The sequence below is a fragment of the Nothobranchius furzeri genome, chromosome 5 (assembly GCF_043380555.1).
Source record: "Nothobranchius furzeri strain GRZ-AD chromosome 5, NfurGRZ-RIMD1, whole genome shotgun sequence".
NCBI classification, from domain to species: Eukaryota; Metazoa; Chordata; class Actinopteri; order Cyprinodontiformes; family Nothobranchiidae; genus Nothobranchius; species Nothobranchius furzeri.
The window spans coordinates 58,174,269-58,193,063 of NC_091745.1; the positions used below are offsets into that span (position 1 = coordinate 58,174,269).

The 18,795-nt window shown below is 43.0% G+C and overlaps 1 protein-coding gene across 8 annotated transcripts in view; it reads left to right on the plus strand.

Annotated features, from left to right (window-relative positions):
- ascc3 (activating signal cointegrator 1 complex subunit 3) overlaps nucleotides 1-18,795 on the plus strand; it is a 203,058-nt gene that overhangs the window by 148,231 nt on the left and 36,032 nt on the right. For all 8 annotated transcript variants that reach the window (XM_015949512.3, XM_015949510.3, XM_015949509.3 and 5 more), the window contains exons 15-28: nucleotides 2,481-2,672; nucleotides 5,798-6,022; nucleotides 6,641-6,760; nucleotides 7,147-7,311; nucleotides 7,922-8,008; nucleotides 8,161-8,337; nucleotides 9,844-10,069; nucleotides 10,501-10,655; nucleotides 14,075-14,173; nucleotides 14,246-14,414; nucleotides 15,345-15,565; nucleotides 16,003-16,088; nucleotides 16,229-16,395; nucleotides 18,134-18,279. In XM_015949512.3, coding sequence (XP_015804998.3) covers nucleotides 2,481-2,672; nucleotides 5,798-6,022; nucleotides 6,641-6,760; nucleotides 7,147-7,311; nucleotides 7,922-8,008; nucleotides 8,161-8,337; nucleotides 9,844-10,069; nucleotides 10,501-10,655; nucleotides 14,075-14,173; nucleotides 14,246-14,414; nucleotides 15,345-15,565; nucleotides 16,003-16,088; nucleotides 16,229-16,395; nucleotides 18,134-18,279 — 2,235 coding nt within the window. The remainder of the gene's footprint in view (nucleotides 1-2,480; nucleotides 2,673-5,797; nucleotides 6,023-6,640; nucleotides 6,761-7,146; nucleotides 7,312-7,921; nucleotides 8,009-8,160; nucleotides 8,338-9,843; nucleotides 10,070-10,500; nucleotides 10,656-14,074; nucleotides 14,174-14,245; nucleotides 14,415-15,344; nucleotides 15,566-16,002; nucleotides 16,089-16,228; nucleotides 16,396-18,133; nucleotides 18,280-18,795) is intronic.

The following is an 18,795-nucleotide window of genomic DNA, read 5'->3' on the forward strand; positions in this document are numbered from 1 at the left end:
GGTCCTACCACCATTGCGGTCATGTTTCTAGTCCACAATGGTTTATTTACGATTGTGTATTTGTATTATTTAAATCTTGTTTAACGACCCACTTCTACGATTTGTCTTTTAGACCGTGACTCGTTTTATTGTTTTATTGTATTATTGTTTTGATGCGTTCTTTGTATTCCTCATGTTTTATTAGCTTTTACTGATCTGTATTTTTATCCTCTGTTGTTGTTGCTTTGATTGGTCGTGATTTGGTCCAGCCTGTGCAGCACTTTGGGCAGCTCCCATGCTGCGTGTTAAATGTGCTGTATAAGTAAATTATGGTATTCTGTTTATGTATTTGAAATAGTAACCCAGACAAATTTGTCTCTCATTCTCCTCCACCTCTTCATTCAGTCATCATTTCCAAACCCTACTGCTAGATATCTTTGGCGCTCTTTTTTTCCATGGCAATAGCGGTGCTGTTGACAAATGTTTTAAAAAGTGCAGCGTGCTAAACAATCACAGGTTAGCACTGTCCATAGGTTTGACAAACTGTTTAAAAAATGGGCGTGTCTACGTCACCCTCTGCAGGCCTGCTGCAAGAGCATTTGTGTTAATGGATGATGATGTCTCCGTACCGCGGCAGATGGAGAAGAATAAGCTAGGCTTAACACCTCCTGCTTTTTGGTCATCACTCACCTCATTCGTCGTGTTTATTTAGTTCCTTACATCAGATGTCAGCATGTACTCTCTAGCCTTTAGTTTCCTCCTTAATAACTTTAAATGTGTTTTAACTGTAATTTAGAGAGCAATAGCCTTTAGCCTTAAAAAACATTTTTTAAATATTATTTCTGAATATAATCGGTCTGAGTTTTTCATGCAGGTTGAACACGAAAATAGTCTTCTACACTTATCTACTGCATTAGTCTCTGACAGAAAATAGACATTGAAACTCTAGAATTAGAAAAGCCTGACAGATCTACATCACACTGTCACTTAACATTCATAGACTCACCCATCTTGACTCAGCAGGGAAGGCTGTTGTTGGGTAAGCATCCAGAAAACAACAGAGAACATCTCAACTAGTAGAAGCTAACTGTTAGCATTAGCAGCTCAAAAACACAGCAGAACTCCTTCAGACTTGTGTTATTTTGGGGAGATAAGACCATACACTTTGGAAAGCAAACAGTCTGTGGTAAAATGGCATTGCTGTTAGCCAGTCAGAGGCGAGATGTCCAAATATCAGGAAACGAGACTCCAAATCCTGCCGTCTCAAGCTCAACTCTAGTTCCTGAAAAGAGGTGCACTAGAGCTTTTGTTCCCCAGACAACAACATAAAAGGCATCCATTCCTACTAGAGACCACTGCAAATGTATTGAGGTTATGGGTAAAGCTGACCTTTAATAAGACCTGAAAACTTCACCCTGTAAAAGACAAAAAATAATTGTACATTTAGATATCTCATTGGTACATTTTTATGTATGATGGTTAATTTCACATTAATTCAGTGATTTAGGGGTAGACGTTACAATGTTTAAGGGAAGCAACAAAACAAGGAAATATTAATTCTAGGCAGGTTAGACCAGCCTTCTATCAAACTTTAAAGGAGCGAGATCATGCTATTTTAAATCTTGGAAAGCAAAGGTGAACACAATATATGATGAGATATTACTGTTGGCATTACTGAGATGTAATTTTATCTTAAATACAAAATTTCAGCCTGAATTTATACCCGTAAATGTTTCAGTTAAGCTCCTCCTGCACCTGCTCTGACAAAAAGCATCTTTAACAGTGTCTTAGTTGAGTCCATGGTTGTATTGTCTATGGTTAAAGTGACTGCTTGTCATCTTGTTTTGCCGTGTCTTGATGCTGGTTTGACTCCTGGTGTCAGCAGTAATTTATTTAGATAGAAGAAAAATCAATCTTTTATATAGCTCCTCTCGAGATAAAAATCACGAGGCGCTTCACAAAAACAAAAAGAAATAAAATACTTTTTAAAAGGATTTCAAAATATAAAAATGAACTGTGATTTAAAAATGTAGGGAAAGAGAAAATGAATAAGAAAGAGGCAATCAGTGGAACCTGGGAAAGGTGGTAGAAAGAGCAGAGTGATGAAGGTCACACCAAATCCAACCTGAACAGGTGAGTTTTAAGCTGCTTTTTAAAGGAGACCGCTGATCTCAGGCTCAGGGGGAGAGAGGTCCAGATGCCTGATGACGCACCTGGGGTACTTTCTCTTGGATGCATGCCTGACATAAGATTGAAGCAGAGGCAGGAAAATGCATGAATGCAGTCAAAAATGGTTTGGGAGTATTTCTCATGAGGAGATGACAATTTCACTTGATGAAAAATTCAAAAAAGTCTATTTTTCATAATATTGAACCTTTAAGTAAAGTTGTTTATATCAGAATCAAATGTTGTTGTTTTGCTTCTATTTGACGTATTTGGACTAAAGTTGTGTTTTGAGATTCTTTTTTGTTAGATTAACGTATCTGAACCCGTTCCTTCAGATCCAACGCTCCAGAAACAAACAGATGAAGGAAATGTTCCCAGAAGGCTTTGGGATTCATCATGCTGGGATGCTGCGGTCTGATCGGAGCATGATGGAGAGCTTCTTCTCTAAAGGCCACCTCAAAGTTCTGGTCTGCACTGCCACCTTGGCCTGGGGGGTGAATCTGCCGGCACACGCAGTCATCATCAAGGTCTTTAATCTTTGCTTTCTTTCTTTCCGTGCAGCAGTGGGTCCCTTAGCTTGTCTCTAGATGTTTTATCTGAACCTTTTGTGCTCTTACTGATGACCACCTAAAGCAGCAGCCCTGGGCTTTCAGGCCTCCACAGACAGTTCTTTACAGGTGCTGGCCAGTAAATTAGAATATCATCAAAAGGTTGAAAATATTTCAGTAATTCCATTCAAAACGTGAAACTTGTACATTATATTCATGCAATGCACACAGACCAATGTATTTCCGATGTTTATTACGTTTAATTTTGATATTTATAGGTGACAACCAATGAAAACATCAAATCTGGTATCTCAGAAAATTAGAATATTCTAAAGGCCAATGAAAAAATGTTTGTTTCTCTAATGTTGGCCAACTGAAAAGAATGAACATGAAAAGAATGTGCATGTATAGCACTCAATACTTAGTCGGGGCTCCTTTTGCCTCAATAACTGCAGTAATGCGGCGTGGCATGGACTCGATCAGTCTGTGGCACTGCTCAGGTGTTATGAGAGCCCAGGTTGCTCTGATAGTCGTCTTCAGCTCCTCTGCATTGTTGGGTCTAGCGTATTGCATCCTCCGCTTCACAATACCCCATAGATTTTCTATGGGGTTAAGGTCAGGCGAGTTTGCTGGCCAATCAAGGACAGGGATACCATGGTCCTTGAACCAGGTGCTGGTGGTTTTGGCACTGTGTGCAGGTGCCAAGTCCTGTTGAAAGGTGAAGTCTGCATCCCCATAAAGTTGGTCAGCAGCAGGAAGCATGAAGTGCTCTAAAACTTCCTGGTAGACGGCTGCATTGACCCTGGACCTCAGGAAACAGAGTGGGCCAACACCGGCAGATGACATGGCACCCCACACCATCACTGACGGTGGAAACTTTACACTGGACCTCATGCAACGTGGATTCTGTGCTTCTCCGCTCTTCCTCCAGACTCTGGGTCCTTGATTTCCAAAGGAAATGCAGAACTTGCTTTCATCAGAAAACATAACTTTGGACCACTCAGCATCAGTCCAGTCCTTTTTGTCCTTGGCCCAGGCGAGACGCTTCTTGCGCTGTTTCATGTTCAAGAGTGGCTTGACACACGGAATGCGACACCTGAATCCCATGTCTTTCATGAGTCTCCTCGTGGTGGTTCTTGAAGCGCTGACTCCAGCTGCAGTCCACTCTTTGTGGATCTCCCCCACATTTTTGAATGAGTTTGTCGTCACAATTCTCTGCAGGGTGCGGTTATCCCTAGAGCTTGTACACTTTTTTCTACCACATTTTTTCCGTCCCTTCACCTGTCTGTTAATGTGCTTGGACACAGAGCTCTGCGAACAGCCAGCTTCTTTAGCAATCACCTTTTGTGTCTTGCCCTCCTTGTGCAAGGTGTCAATGATTGTCTTTTGGACAGCTGTTAAGTCAGAAGTCTTCCCCATGATTGTGGTGCCTTCAAAACAAGACTGAGGGACCTTTTAAAGGCCTTTGCAGGTGTTTTGAGTAAATCAGCTGATTAGAGTGGCAGCAGGTGTCTTCTATATTCAGCCTTTTCAGAATATTCTAATTTTTTGAGATACCAAATTTGGAGTTTTCATTAGTTGTCACTTATGAATATCAAATTTAAATGTAATGAACATTGGAAATACATTGGTCTGTGTGCATTGCATGAATATAATGTACAAGTTTCACGTTTTGAATGGAATTACTGAAATATTTTCAACCTTTTGATGATATTCTAATTTACTGGCCAGCACCTGTATGTTCTGTTTATAGAACAGGAATTATTTAAAGCAAGTCTCGCTTAGGTTTAGTGCCACTGTTTGATGTGTGTGTAATGTACTGTGTACTCTCGGTCTGGAACCAAAGAAACTTCTGCATCACAGGCCTGATAAATGTTAAAAGATGAATGGGTTCATAATTCACCTCATATGTAGAATAAATAAAGGTTTGTTGTACAGTCATGGCCAAACGTTTTCAGAATGACACAAATATTGGTTTTGTGGTCATTTACATAAACTCCAGGATGTTATAAAGAGTGATCAGATGAACACCAAAGTTCTTCTTTGCCATTAAAATTAACTTAATCCCAAAAATACATTTCCACCGCATTTCATCAGTGCCATAGAACAATGCCTTTTCCAGCATGGAGAACTTTACCATAAGGCCAAAATGATAACTATGTGGCTCAGGGAGCAAAGATTGGTATTTTGGGTCCGTGGTCAGGAAACAAACTGGATCTTTATCCAATTGAGAAGTTGTGGTCAGTCCTCTAGAGGCAAGCAGTGAAATAAAAACCACTCGTTGTGACAAAGTTCAATTATGAAAGAACAGGTTGCCGTCAGTCAGGGTGGGGTCCAGAAGTTGATTGACAGCATGCTAGGGTGACTTACACACGTCCTGAAGAAAAATGGGCCAACACTGAAAAGTTTCTTTGCATAAACTTTATGCAACTGTGAATCAAAGCCTTTGAAACTTGGGAAGTGCTTGTAATTTTACTTCAGTACTGCTGACAAAAAGATCCGGAAACACTGAAGCAGGAAATTTCTATCATTCTCAAACCTTTGGCCCTGATTTTACTACCTATTTCTTTTCTATTGTCTACAAGTGTGTTAATTCTGCATTAGATCTTCAGTTGAGTTTAATCTGCTCGATCAGCAGTGAATAGTGAATATTTCCTCTTTTACGGGCGGGTTGTTTAGGTGTCCAAATGTTCATAATGGTCTAGTGAGCGTAACTATTCTACTAGTGACGTTATCGTGTGGGTAAAAGTCAGAAACATCGAGCCAGAGTTCTTTGAGTCTGATCCTCAAAACACAGACACAAGAGTCTGTCAGGACCTCAAAGTCTCAAACAAGCTGGACATCTAATGATCTGGATGGAGCTTGTCTTTTAGCAAAAACACTTGACGGACTGACCAATGAGAAGCACAAACCTCCCTCTATCTGTCCTAACGGGCTGTACACTGGCTGTTGGATATAATAATTAAAGTCCAAAATTAGCACCTAAACACTTTGCAACAGACCGAGTCTGATAGAAAAAGCCTTTAAATTATTAAATGCTGTTTGTACATCTAAAGCACATTCACCTGAGCCACCTGTCTGCCTGCTTGTCTGTCTGCTAACAGGGGACTCAGATCTATGACGCTAAGCGTGGTGCCTTTGTGGATCTGGGCATCCTGGACGTCATGCAGATCTTCGGCCGAGCAGGTCGGCCCCAGTTTGACAGGTTTGGAGAGGGAACCATCATCACCACCCACGACAAGCTGAGTCATTACTTGACCCTGCTGACTCAGCAGAATCCCATCGAGAGTCAGTTCCAGAACAGCCTGTGTGACAACCTGAATGCAGAGGTCAGTTTCTACTGTGTTGAGTTTAAGTGAAGCACAGAAAAAGCTTAAAGACAACATGTGTCAGTTTGACCTGTTCAGGTAACCTCCCTCTGCATATCATCTGTTATGTGTTTAGTGTCTGAGGTCTGCTGGACTTAAACAGCAGCTCCCTTCGACTCCAGTGAGGAATAAGCAGCTAAGATGAGAGTTAATGCTACTGCTACATATATGTACAATAACCCCTTTAGAGTTAAATGGTGAAAAGAGCTAGTTATCGTCATAATTACACACACCTGTGTGTTCAATAACATGGTGACGTTGAGGAAAATATCAAATGTATGCAGTTGTCACCAAAGACAACCTATCAGTGGGTTTCTGCTCATGTGAGTTTTATTCCAGTGGAGCAACAAAGATGTGTAAAGCTTTAATTAAAGATCCTGTTTAATAAGTGGGACAACTTGCACGTTTGATGACTGCCAAATACTTTTTTGCCTCGCTGTATAATGTCACATGGTTTGGGTGAGAAAAAGAACACGTATCTGAGCTGAGGCTGATGATGCAGCTGCACTGTGGTGAGCCGTCCAGCAGAGGGAGACAGAGACCAGTGAGACTGAATGTGCCGCTTCCCTGATCCTGCAGATTGCTCTGGGTACGGTCACCAATGTGGAGGAGGCCGTCAGGTGGCTCAGTTACACCTACCTGTACGTTCGCATGAGGGCCAACCCACTGGTGTATGGGATCAACCACAGAGCTCTCCAGGTTGGTAGAAGCTGCCTAATCTAACAGAACAACTAAATAAAGTAGATCATTGTGCTCGCTGCCCTTCTGTCGGACGTTTGTTAGAAGTTTACTTAGGAACTGCTGGTAAATGTCAGAGATGAAAATAAGATTTTAGGTTAATGTTTCGACTAAAACAATATTATAAAAATCGACTGAGACGAAAAGGTTAGATAGTTCCTCTCTGAGTCAGAGGACTCCAAAGTGCTTTACTACAGCTGCACTGGGTTGCATAGGTTTGAACCGGCAACCCGCCGGTAACACGGAGGACTCCTAACTGTCTCCCCGTAAAGAAAAAACTAAATAAAATAAATTTTCTCATATGACTAGTGTACGTCAGACTAAAGCGTTCCTTTGATCTGTTTCAGACGGATCCAGGGTTAGAGCTCTACAGGAAGGAGCTGGTGGTAGAGTCAGCCCGGAAGCTGGATAAAGCCAGAATGATCCGCTTCGAAGAGCGCACCGGCTACTTCGCTTCCACTGACCTCGGCAGGACGGCCAGTCACTTCTACATCAGATATAACACCATGGAGGTAGGTGACCTCACACCTACATCACACCCACAGATGGGTCAGTCTCACCTCATGGACTGCATCATGTCGGGGAGATCATTTGCAGCTTGTGGGAGAAACGAAACTCACAGTGAATTACAGACGGCTTCATTTTACTGTGAAAATGTATACTTGATGTTCATGATAGAGCCACCACGTTAACCATCGCTCGCAGAAAACTTGAGATTCATCGAGTATTCTCAACATACCGCCCACCACTAGTTAGACACATAAAATATTTAAGAGGAAAAAAGGCTTCTGTGCAGATGTGTCTCAGTGTAGCTGGATTCTGGCAAAACTGTCTTCTTGTTTAGCTTTTTCCTTTAGGCGTCTCCATCCAGTCATGCCTTTACCATCTTCCACCCTCACAGCAAATAACTTCATGTTCTCTTTAACAAACATCCCTAAATCTTCTTGTTGGTCTTCCTCTCAGCGTCCTTCTACCCATGTAGTCATTGTCTCCCCTCTGGACATGTCCAAACCATCTCTGTCTGAACTCAGAACTCCAAACATCATCACAGTGTTTTAAATCAGATGTCTGTCGAGTACGACTGCTGCTTAAACTAATGACTTTCCTCTTTTCTGTTTGAAGACGTTCAATGAACATTTCAACTCACAGAGGACAGAAGCGGACATCCTCACCGTTGTTTCCAAGGCTGAGGAGTTTGAACAGCTCAAAGTGAGACTCTGGCAGCTCTATGACGCAACAGCAGGGATACCTGTTTAGGGAAATATTCCATTTTAAAATGTTCTGAAGTAGAACTCTTCTGTGAAGAACTTCAGAACAATCTGAAAGCAGCAATAAATGACAAACCCGGTGTGTGTCGACAGGTTCGTGAGGAGGAGCTAGAGGAACTGGAGCAGTTGCTCTGTAACTACTGTGAGTTACCGGCTGCAGGTGGTGTGGAGAACGGTTATGGCAAAGTTAACATTTTACTACAGACATACATCAGTCGAGGAGAGGTGGACAGCTTCTCACTCATCTCAGACCTCTCATATGTTGCACAGGTGAGAGAAAACACACAGGCACAAGACCATGGGTGGGTGGGTAGGTGGATGGGTGGGTGGGTGGGTGGGTGGGTGTATGGATGGATGGATGGATGGATGGATGGATGGATTGACTGATTGTTTGTGTAATGAAAAGGAGGTTATTACATTTTAATTAATGAGTCATAAGGCGTGGGATTCCATAGGAAATATAGAATCCACCTTACGGATCAAGGGTTATTTAAATCAGAAGATGGGATCTTTTTATTGCAGAGATTAGATAACCGTTACGGATTCACTCAGAGACAACAGAATAGAGAGAGTCGCGTTTAAAAGTTACGAATTTTATTACTAACAAATTAAACTAGACTTGCTTTAAACTAAATGTATGGTGTAACTAAAATTGGATGAGGCGGTGAATGGATGATGTGTGCTGTAAATCAGAACCAGCAAATCTGAAGAAGCGATTAGTTCTGACGGGAACTGAAGATGTTGTTTTGCATTAAGCCTTGGTTAGCTTCAGAAAAAGCATGAGACACCATTTGCTGGTCTACCTTGTCTTGTGGAAGTCCTCTGTAGATCAGGAATATCGAGGTCCAGTGAACCCTCTGGAAACCGAGCCGGTAGGAAAAGCCGCGGTTCCGATCAAACCCATCTTGAGTTACTTCTGGCATACAACACTTTATTGGCGTCTGGTCAGACCCAAGCCTGGGTCGGTGGATGGAGCTTTTATTCTGAAAGGAGCTGTTGCCACTGGTTGGTGTAGCGACTGGATTTTTCAGCTTGTCGTTGTTCTTTCGATTAAAGAGTTTAGATCGGGATTGGCCACTCCGTCACTTTCTCTGGAACGCTTTGAACTGGCGTTAGAGATGACGTGGCGTAGTTTTATACCTCGGATGTTATGGTTTATTGTCGAATGAAAATTACCAAACACCGTCAGAACCACGCCTCCGTCAGATCTGTAAGATTCTGATTGGATCAGTGAAAGTAATGTGTCATGTCTTTTAATGCTACGTGAAATGAGTCCTGTTGGAACACTTAAAGTCACAGTACTTATTATATTCTATAGGATCATAATAAAGTATTTAATATTGTGATTTCACAGATTGGTCACATCTTATTTATTGACTAACACTTTGATGGATTAGCTTAATTAAAATAGAGTTCTTTGATTAATTAAAAGAAAAGAGTTCATTCTTCATTCTTCTGTTGAGCTAAAAATAAGCAGGTTAGAAGGAATACATCAGACCTTGAGAATATCTCTCATGCAGACTAGTTCTGAGCAAAGAAGGGAAAAATAAGTCATTCGTTCCGTTACAATTGATTGATTGATCGATCGATTGATTCTATTATATCAGCACAGATCACCAAGAGAGTTAAAAAGCAAGTCAAGTCAAGGTTTAATAAAAACTGCAGGATGGTCTCAATAGCTGCTGCAAACCAGTCCTCCAGCAGTAAGGTTTGCAGCCTTGATTTGGGGAAACAACAGTTGATTAATAGGTTTTTCATCCCTGGTACCTCACACAGAATGCTGCTCGGATTGTGAGGGCTTTGTTTGAGATCGCTCTAAGGAAGCGTTGGCCGGCCATGACCTACAGACTGCTCACCCTCTGCAAGGTGATTGACAAGCGACTGTGGGGCTACGCTCATCCTCTCCGCCAGTTCCCCAACCTGAGCCACGTGGTGCTGAATAGACTGGAGGAGAAGAAGCTGACGGTGGACAAACTGAAGGAAATGAGGAAGGATGAGATTGGTAAAAACAAAATCATTCTCTCATGTACAGGATTAGTGGGACAAAACATTTATGTAACAAATGCAGTGCTAAGTGGAGCTTCAATCTGAAACTTTTATTATGGCCATCCTAACCCCAGCATCACTTTATAGTGAATCAGATATTGGAAGGAGAGTTTTAACGTAAATTACTTTTGTTTATGGTTTTCTAGGTCAATATTGTTTCTTACTATAATTAACTTTATTTTAGCTTTGGGAGGTTTCTGAACATTTTATGTTTTATGTCTAAAGACCTTTCTTGAGTCCGTTGTTAGCAAGTCTGCCTGAGTAGACCAGAGGTTGTTTGGTTAGTTAATTAGTTAGCTAGTTAGTTAGTTAGTTAGTTCGTTAGTGAGACCAGCCGTTTCCTGTTTCTTCCGGACGCACCTGAGCCTTTGGCTCTTCTGTTTGCAGGTCACATGTTGCACCATGTCAACATCGGGCTGAGTGTCAAACAGTGTGTCCACCAGATCCCCTCAATCACAATGGAGGCTAGCATCCAACCAATAACACGCACCGTGCTACGTGTTCGCCTCGTTGTCACGCCTGACTTCCGCTGGAATGACCAGGTGAGTGATGCATCCTGTCGCCTTAAACCAGTGGTTCCCAAACGTTCTGCTGGGCTCCACTTCTGTTGCACAAGAAAAAGTTTGATCTTTATTTGGTCGTGATTGAGGTCAAAACAGAATAACAGTCTTTCCACTATTAGAAGTCACAGGCATGGTGAACAGTGAGGCTGTAGATGGAGGCAGCAGGAAGAAGCTGATGTTCGGGATTATTCTGGACCCTCTGTGGTAGTGAGAGCAAACCTGACAAACGGTTTATTTTTTTTGTTCACATCCATAGACAGGCGGATTGGTTCGGCGTCTGCAGTGATGCGGACGCTGAGCCGATCTGTCGTGGGGAAGAGGGAGCTGAGCCAGAAAGCCAGGCTCTCGATTTACCGGTCGATCTACGTCCCAATCCTCACCTATGGTCATGAGCTTTGGGTAATGACCGAAAGAACGAGATCGCGGATACAAGCGGCCGAAATGAGTTTCCTCCGTAGGGTGGCCGGGCTCAGCCTTAGAGATAGGGTGAGGAGCTCGGACATTCGGGAGGGACTCGGAGTAGAACCGCTGCTCCTCCGGATCGAAAGGAGCCAGTTGAGGTGGTTTGGGCATCTGGTCAGGATGCCTCCTGGACGCCTCCCCGGGGAGGTGTTTCGGGCATGTCCTGCCGGCAGAAGGCCCCCGGGTCGACCCAGGACACGTTGGAGAGGTTACATCTCCAATCTGGTCCGGGAACGCCTTGGGGTCCTGCCGGAGGAGCTGGTGGACAAGGCCGGGGAGAGGACGGCCTGGAGCTCCCTGGTTGGGATGCTGCCCCCGTGACTCGGACCCGGATAAGCGGAGGAAGACGACGACGACGACGATCCATAGAAGCAGGAAATCATCTTTACACAATGATTAATGTCTAATGGTGAAACTGGTACAGAGCTAAAAACTTGAGTTAGAGCCGTTGTAGTCAAGTGACTCACGTCACTCTGTGGAGATGTCTAAAAGCATCCGAGACATTTTATGTCAGGCATTAACAAAAGATTTCCTGACGGCAGAAATCAAATGCGTTTGCTGTCTTGTCTGCATGTTTATTATCAGGTGATAGTGTCCCTGCAGAACAGCTGGCTGTGCGTCATGATTCTGACCATCAGCATCCTCCTCATATGCGCTGGGTACCGTTTGTCTCATTGTTTAAGAGCTCGGTCATAAATTTTAGCAGGCTGGTTGTGTAGAACGGGCCGAGTGTCCGCCGGCAGAACGGATTAGACTGTGAAATCCAGGCTGACAACAGCTGCTGCAGTTCAGCGTGTTTCTCCTCCTCCTGCATCCTGAGCCACACCACCACATATTTACACAGACTAATGGACACAAAGAGCAAGCCATTGTCACATCTACGCATTAGAGAGCAGACGAGCTTCCCGTCCTACCTTGTTATGTTTCTCACACCGTGGAATCTCCATCTGTGCCTGAGAGCCTGGATGTCCCACCTCAGAGGGCCACTGGGCCGGAGAGGATCACAGGAAGCTTAGTCCAGAGTTTGTCTTGGAGTCTGTGTTGAACAAGAAGCCTGTTGTAGGCAGGCTGAATATGAAGATGAATGTTTATGTCCGATTAGCAATGCATGCTCCAATCATGGGAGAACAGTAACGGAACACTGGCTGGCTTAGTTCTGATCCGGCTGCAGAGCCAGGACACATGTCCCTACACCCCCACCATACCACCCCCCAGTACCCGGGACATGGACCACACCAACTCATCTTTGGTGACTGCATCATTACTCAGAGGTTTAGGCATCTTGTAACTGGGCTCTTGTTTCTGAAGATTCCCAGTAAAACCTGTTTCTTAGTAGTTATTTGTGTTTATCTCATTTTTCTGTGATGCTCACATCGACATATATACTGGATGCTCAGCAACTTTCCTCATATTCAACCAATCTCTTTGGTAATCAGGGCTGGAGCTCACTGTGTTTGTTAATATGGTATCTAAAAATGACATAAAACACTGTCAGAGTTAAACGGCAGAATTTCATTTACATGCTAACTTTTGAACATGCACATGTCATCAAAGGAGCAACAAACACATTTTTAGGAAATAAAGCATAGTCCTGTAGCTGAGAATAAACATTAGCACAAACTGTGTGTGAGCGTGCCAGTCAGTCAGTCTTATAAATGATACCTAAAAGTCAAATTGTTATAATTTGGAGTAGAACCGCATCGTTTGTCAGCATTCCATCACTTTCCAGATTAACCAAGATCTTCTAAAGGTTTGCTGTCATTGCAGGGATGGAAATCTTGGGACTACAATAAAACAAACCTTTGGAACATTTATTATTGTGTTTTTCTTAATTCTTTAAGAGTGTGTGACTGCCTACATGAGTTACACCACCTACTTATCTATTCAAAATTCAGGGGGGGTTTTGCACCGCAGAAGTGGTGAGGTCGCAATAACAAAATGATCAAGTTGGTTGTTGTTGACATGAGGGATCTCTGAATGTCTGGGGATCAAACCCCATCCATGTCTTCCTTGGGTCTTGGGGCAGAATGTATGGCCCCTCACTCTATTATGGAGAATCTGCGTTTGTGTACAGCCACAAACACACAGGCCTGAGCCTATGTAGGGTAAACACTGCATTACTTTGGGCTGCAGTCGGCACTAAATACGCCACCATGTGTTTTTCAGTACCATTGGGATTGTTGTATTCCTATGTGGCTTGGCGATGTGGAGTTTCTCTTCTGATGTTTTCTTCTCTTACTGCAGGTCCAGAAGTGGATTCTTTGTTCCTCTTGCAGTGTTTCCCCTAGAAAATTTCCATTGGAGGTGGGGGGTGCGCGCAGACAGTTTTGCTCCCGTGAGAGCAAGAGGCGAACCGTTATGCTTTTTCAACTCTGTGCGTGTCCCGTTAAAGCAGGGGGAAGGGGTGCACTGCACGCAGAACATTTCGTTTCCATGTGTCTCCTGCGGGTGGGAGTTGTAGCCATGGCGCTAGAGTTTCAGGAGTGGCGCAACGCCTGAGCCTATGCAGGGCATTCACTGCTCTTGTATTCTTTCATTTAACTAACTTTTTCTCCCCACCTCTCACTTTCTTCTTCCTCTATTCTATTCTTCTTCCTTTATTTCTGTCATTGTGTGTGTTGGGATTAAAATTACAAGCTGCTTTAAAACAGAATGAAGCCTGTACCTCTCTGGTAGAGGCAGAGATGTCCATTGCAGGTGTTTAGCATTGAAGATCATTTTCGCATTAATATGCAACTCTTAAGTGACCAATTATATTTACAAAAGAACAAAAATCACAGTTTCTCTTGAAGGAAAACTAAGATGTGCACAAATAACGTGTGTGTGTGTGTGTGTGTGTGTGTGTGTGTGTGTGTGTGTGTGTGTGTGTGTGTGTGTGTGTGTGTGTGTGTGTGTGTGTGTGTGTGTGTGTGTGTGTGTGTGTGTGTGTGTTTCAGGTTCATGGGTCAGTGGGGGAGCCATGGTGGTTGTGGGTAGAAGACCCCATCAATGATCACATCTACCACTCTGAGTACTTTCTCCTACAGAAGAAACAGGTGAGTTTGGATCTGGAGCTCCATGAACAGGAGGAGACATCATCACTGAAGGTTATCTCCTGTCCTGTCCAGGTGGTGAGTGGAGAGCCGCAGCATTTGGTCTTCACCATTCCCATCTTTGAGCCATTGCCCTCCCAGTACTACATTAAGGCGGTGTCTGACCGCTGGCTCGGAGCTGAGGCTGTCTGCATCATCAACTTCCAGAACCTGATTTTACCAGAGAGACACCCGCCTCACACTGGTACACACACACACGCACGCACGCACGCATGCACACACACACACACACACACTCCTGAAGTTGTTAGTTGGCCTGTTGTGTCTTCAGTGAAGTGGGCTGCATCTATTTTCATGAAGAAGTCAGAAATTATAGCAACTATTTATTTGTGCACAAAAACTGTGAATCACATAAAAGTTTTTGTCTGTTTACAGAAGTAAGACTTCCTGTGTAACTTGGCCCTCAAAAGGTTATCGAGGCTATTTAAGTGCATTTCTGTATAAAAGTTACACATAATTACTATCCTGTCCGCTAGTTGGATAATTGTTGCTTGGAAACCTCGTCCTGGAAACAAAGTTTAAAAACCATTTAGGTGAAATGTTTTCCTGCAGAAACAAGTTCTGGCTAGAGTTACTGCATCATGATACAGTCTACATTTGTAGAAGAGGAAAAATCAGAATTTTAATTTAGAGTTTAAAATGAGAAAATAAGAATTACTGTGATTCTTGTTGTCCCTTTGTCTTTAGCTGAAGTAAAGTCTTATTTTTATCCCAGCTTTTTTTTGCTCTTTGTGGTCTGTTCGGTCTGGATGAGAGATGGTTGGATCCGGATGAGTCCCACCCTCCTACCAGCTGACCAATAGGGTTGTATTTGGACTCCATCTTTTCTCCGGTGACTGTGCATACATGTGTTTCAGATTTGTTATAACTGCCTCCGTCCTGTGTTTCCCCAGTATTTACTTAGAGCTAGAAAACTGATGTTAGCTTCCATGCCTTTTATAGTAAAAGGGGGATCTGTTATACCGCTGATTTCTAGGTCTCTAAATGCACATCAGCCCTTTTGATCCTTTAGATCAAATCCTTCTTCTAATATGTTTTCTGGTGCTTCCCACAGATCATCAGGTTTGTTTTGTTCATGCTGACTCACGTGCATCCATCACTTTCTCCCTTTAAGAACTCCTGGACCTACAGCCTTTGCCAGTGACCGCTCTGGGGAACCCAGAGTATGAGAGCCTTTACAAGTTCACTCACTTCAACCCCATCCAGACTCAGATCTTTCACACCCTGTACCACACGGACACCAACGTTCTGCTTGGAGCACCAACCGGCTCTGGGAAAACCATTGCAGCAGAGCTGGCCATGTTCCGGGTGTTTAACAAGTACCCGTCCGCTAAGGTTAGGGTTCCTGAACTCACATAAATTGATCATGTTAGTAATCATAATTATGAAAAATAAATCCCGGGAGCAGGTTGAGATGGGATTTAGAAATAAGTTGAAAGTTTAGATGAAGCTTTTGTAACTGGCAGAAGGATGATATAAAACTATTACTTTGTAATTATGGACGAAAGGAAGAAATATTTGTTCTGTTGTTCATTTTAGTCTCAACAGAAAAGGTCAAGGTGATTACAATGTCAAAGATCACTCTGCTTTTCAGAGTTGTGGGTCATTGTTGGGGCAAAATGAACCCCTTTTCTGTTCTGTTATCAATAACAGCAGGTAGTTACAAAACTAAGGTGATGCAGATGCTCATATGTGGATAGATGCTCTAATGTAGACCTTGGCAATGCAATGTTTCCTCTATAAGACTTTATGATGTAATGTGGTGTGCTTAGGTGGTGTACATTGCCCCGCTAAAAGCCCTAGTGAGGGAGAGGATCGAGGACTGGAAGGTCAGGATTGAGGAGAAACTGGCAAAGAGGTAAAATAAAAAAAGATGAGACCTCACCTTCGCAAAGAAATTCTCGTCACATAATCACCAGAGTGTCAACCATCTGGGTCTGGAGCTTTGTCGTAGACCTATTATTTAACTAATGACTTTCTGTATTGTTGCTTGTGAAGAGTGGTTGAGCTGACGGGCGACGTGACTCCAGACGTGCGAGCTATAGCACAGGCTGACCTCATTGTCACTACACCTGAGAAGTGGGATGGAGTCAGCAGAAGTTGGCAGAACCGAAGCTACGTTCAGAAGGTGGCCATCCTCATCATCGATGAGATCCACCTGCTGGGTAGGTGTCCTGTTCTGTTTCAGCACCAGCAGTTGTAAGAGAGGGTAATTGTAGTGCTTTTAAGCTTAATATACTATTCTACACTTTGACCAATATGATGTGAATTTCCATATAAATATGGAAGTCCAGTCTGATTGGTGTTTAATGTTTAACCAGAAGATTTAGAATTCTTTGTTTATTCAGAGATTGTAGAACACTTCGAACTGATTCAAGAAGAGAGTCAGGTTTATAAAAAGTAAGAATTTATTTTCCAAACAATTAAAAACATGACAAGTTAACTAATATTTACTGTGATAGATGGATCTAGGTGGATGGAATGTGATGTATGGTGGCTTTATTATGAATGTGAGGCTATCAGAACTTTCGTGTCTAGAAGAACTGAGTTCTGGGTGTAAAAAGGAAAGAATCTGGTTTGCGTTAAGCTATGAAGTTGATTCTTATCAAAAAGGCATCAGACACTATTTATGTGTCTATCTCACCCTTTGGAAGCCCTCTTTGTGGATCTGAAGGTCAGGGAGGTCGGATGACCTCTGGGCACCGAGGTGTGTAGAATAACCGCAGCACTGACTCTCCAGTCCAGAGATGTTTTCCGGGTCACACCAGATGGATGGAACCGTTTTCGTCTAGAAGGACTCTTATGGAGTCGGACCTGTATCAGCTTTCTTCTGCAGGAACCGTTTGCCGAGTCAGCGGTAGGCAGCTTTTAGCAGGGTTTTGGCAGCTTGCTAAAAATGCTCTGGGTTAAAGAGGCTTCGCTCCGGACGGCCGTTCCGTAGCGTTCTCTAGAACTAAATCACCGTCTCGTGAGCTCTGCTTTCCTATTCCCATGTTATGAATTCTTGTCCAATCGGAATGTGCCATGTTAAGGGATATTACCAAGAAAACCTCAGAACATCACGCCTTCTTTGAAATACGGATGCTCTTATTTGGAGTAAGGAAATATCTACGTGTCATGAGTTTAACTTAACTTCAATTTGTCCTTGTGTCTGAGTGCAGGTAATGATTGCCTTGCCATATCAAACATTACTGGTTACCATATATATGAATCATTCAATGTAATAATTCATTTCATTTCAACTTTCAGTAGTTCAAGCACAGATCAATCAACCTTATTGGTTTAAGCACATATTAATGAAGACATTATTATTATATGAATGATTAACTCATATAAGCTGAAAACAGCCACTCTTATAACAGTTCAGTCCAGCCTAGATAACCAGGCAGGCTTGGCACAGAGAGACGTGTTCCGAGCTGCAGAGAGGCCCGGGCTCCAGCTGATGGAATATCAGGATCCAGCAGATTAAAGGCAACACATGTAGACTCTTGTCTCCATGTAGACCAGATACTGAAGGGGTCAAACTGTTTATGAAACCTGGCCATTTCTGGACATTGCACAGTCATTGATTTGTTCACTGTCAGTAGTCTAGGGAAGGAGAGCAGGGCATCCAGTAGTCACGGGATCAGTGGTTTAAACCCAGCTCCTTCCCAGTCACTCTGCTGTTGTGTCCTTGTGCAAGGCACCTCACCTGCCTTGCCTGTGTTGGTTGTTCTATCATATTAGAAACGAGCAGAATGTTCAACAAACTAATTAGCTGTGTGAGAAGGCTGCTAAAGGTCCAGTGGTGCTCCAACATAAGGCTGGACAAAAGAAACATTTATTTAAATCGTTTTCTTCTACATGAAAAGCCACTAGAACTTAGCTGAGGGCATTGAACTATTTGACAATGTGTGTGTGCAGGTGAGGACAGAGGTCCGGTGCTGGAGGTCATTGTATCCAGGACTAACTTCATCTCCTCTCACACATCAAAGAAGGTTCGAGTTGTTGGGTTGTCCACGGCTCTGGCCAACGCTCGAGATCTTGCTGATTGGTTGGGTATCGGTCAGGTAAGTAACAGCTCACTTGTCTGCTCCGTTTGACCAATCATCTCCACAAGCTCCTTTCTTTCAGCAGCAGGCAGGTTTTCAGTGAGAACGGCAGAAGCCAGTTTTTATAGGGGTATTTTTCTGTTTGTCATCATATCTACTTTAACTTGTAGATAATGTTGTACTTTATATCTAACGGTGGACGTCACAGTGACTGGTGGATGAAGAGAATACACAAAGGGCTTATTTAGATGTTTTGACTGATTTGTCTTTATATCAACATTTAGCACAGACTTTAGGATCAAGCTGAGCAGTGGCACAATAATCTGAGATGAGAACAGTGGAACGGCTGCTGGTGGTTATCAAAGACTCGCACATCATGGGCAGTGACAAAGTTTCTGCTGGTTTCTCCTCACCAGGCTGGAGCTGTTGGATTGGTTTTGTGTGTTCTGTTGAATGTGGTGGAGCTGTCCTTTGTTCTGTACTTTTTCAATTGAACCCACACATGTAGAAGAAAACACAGTCCTGATGACTCTG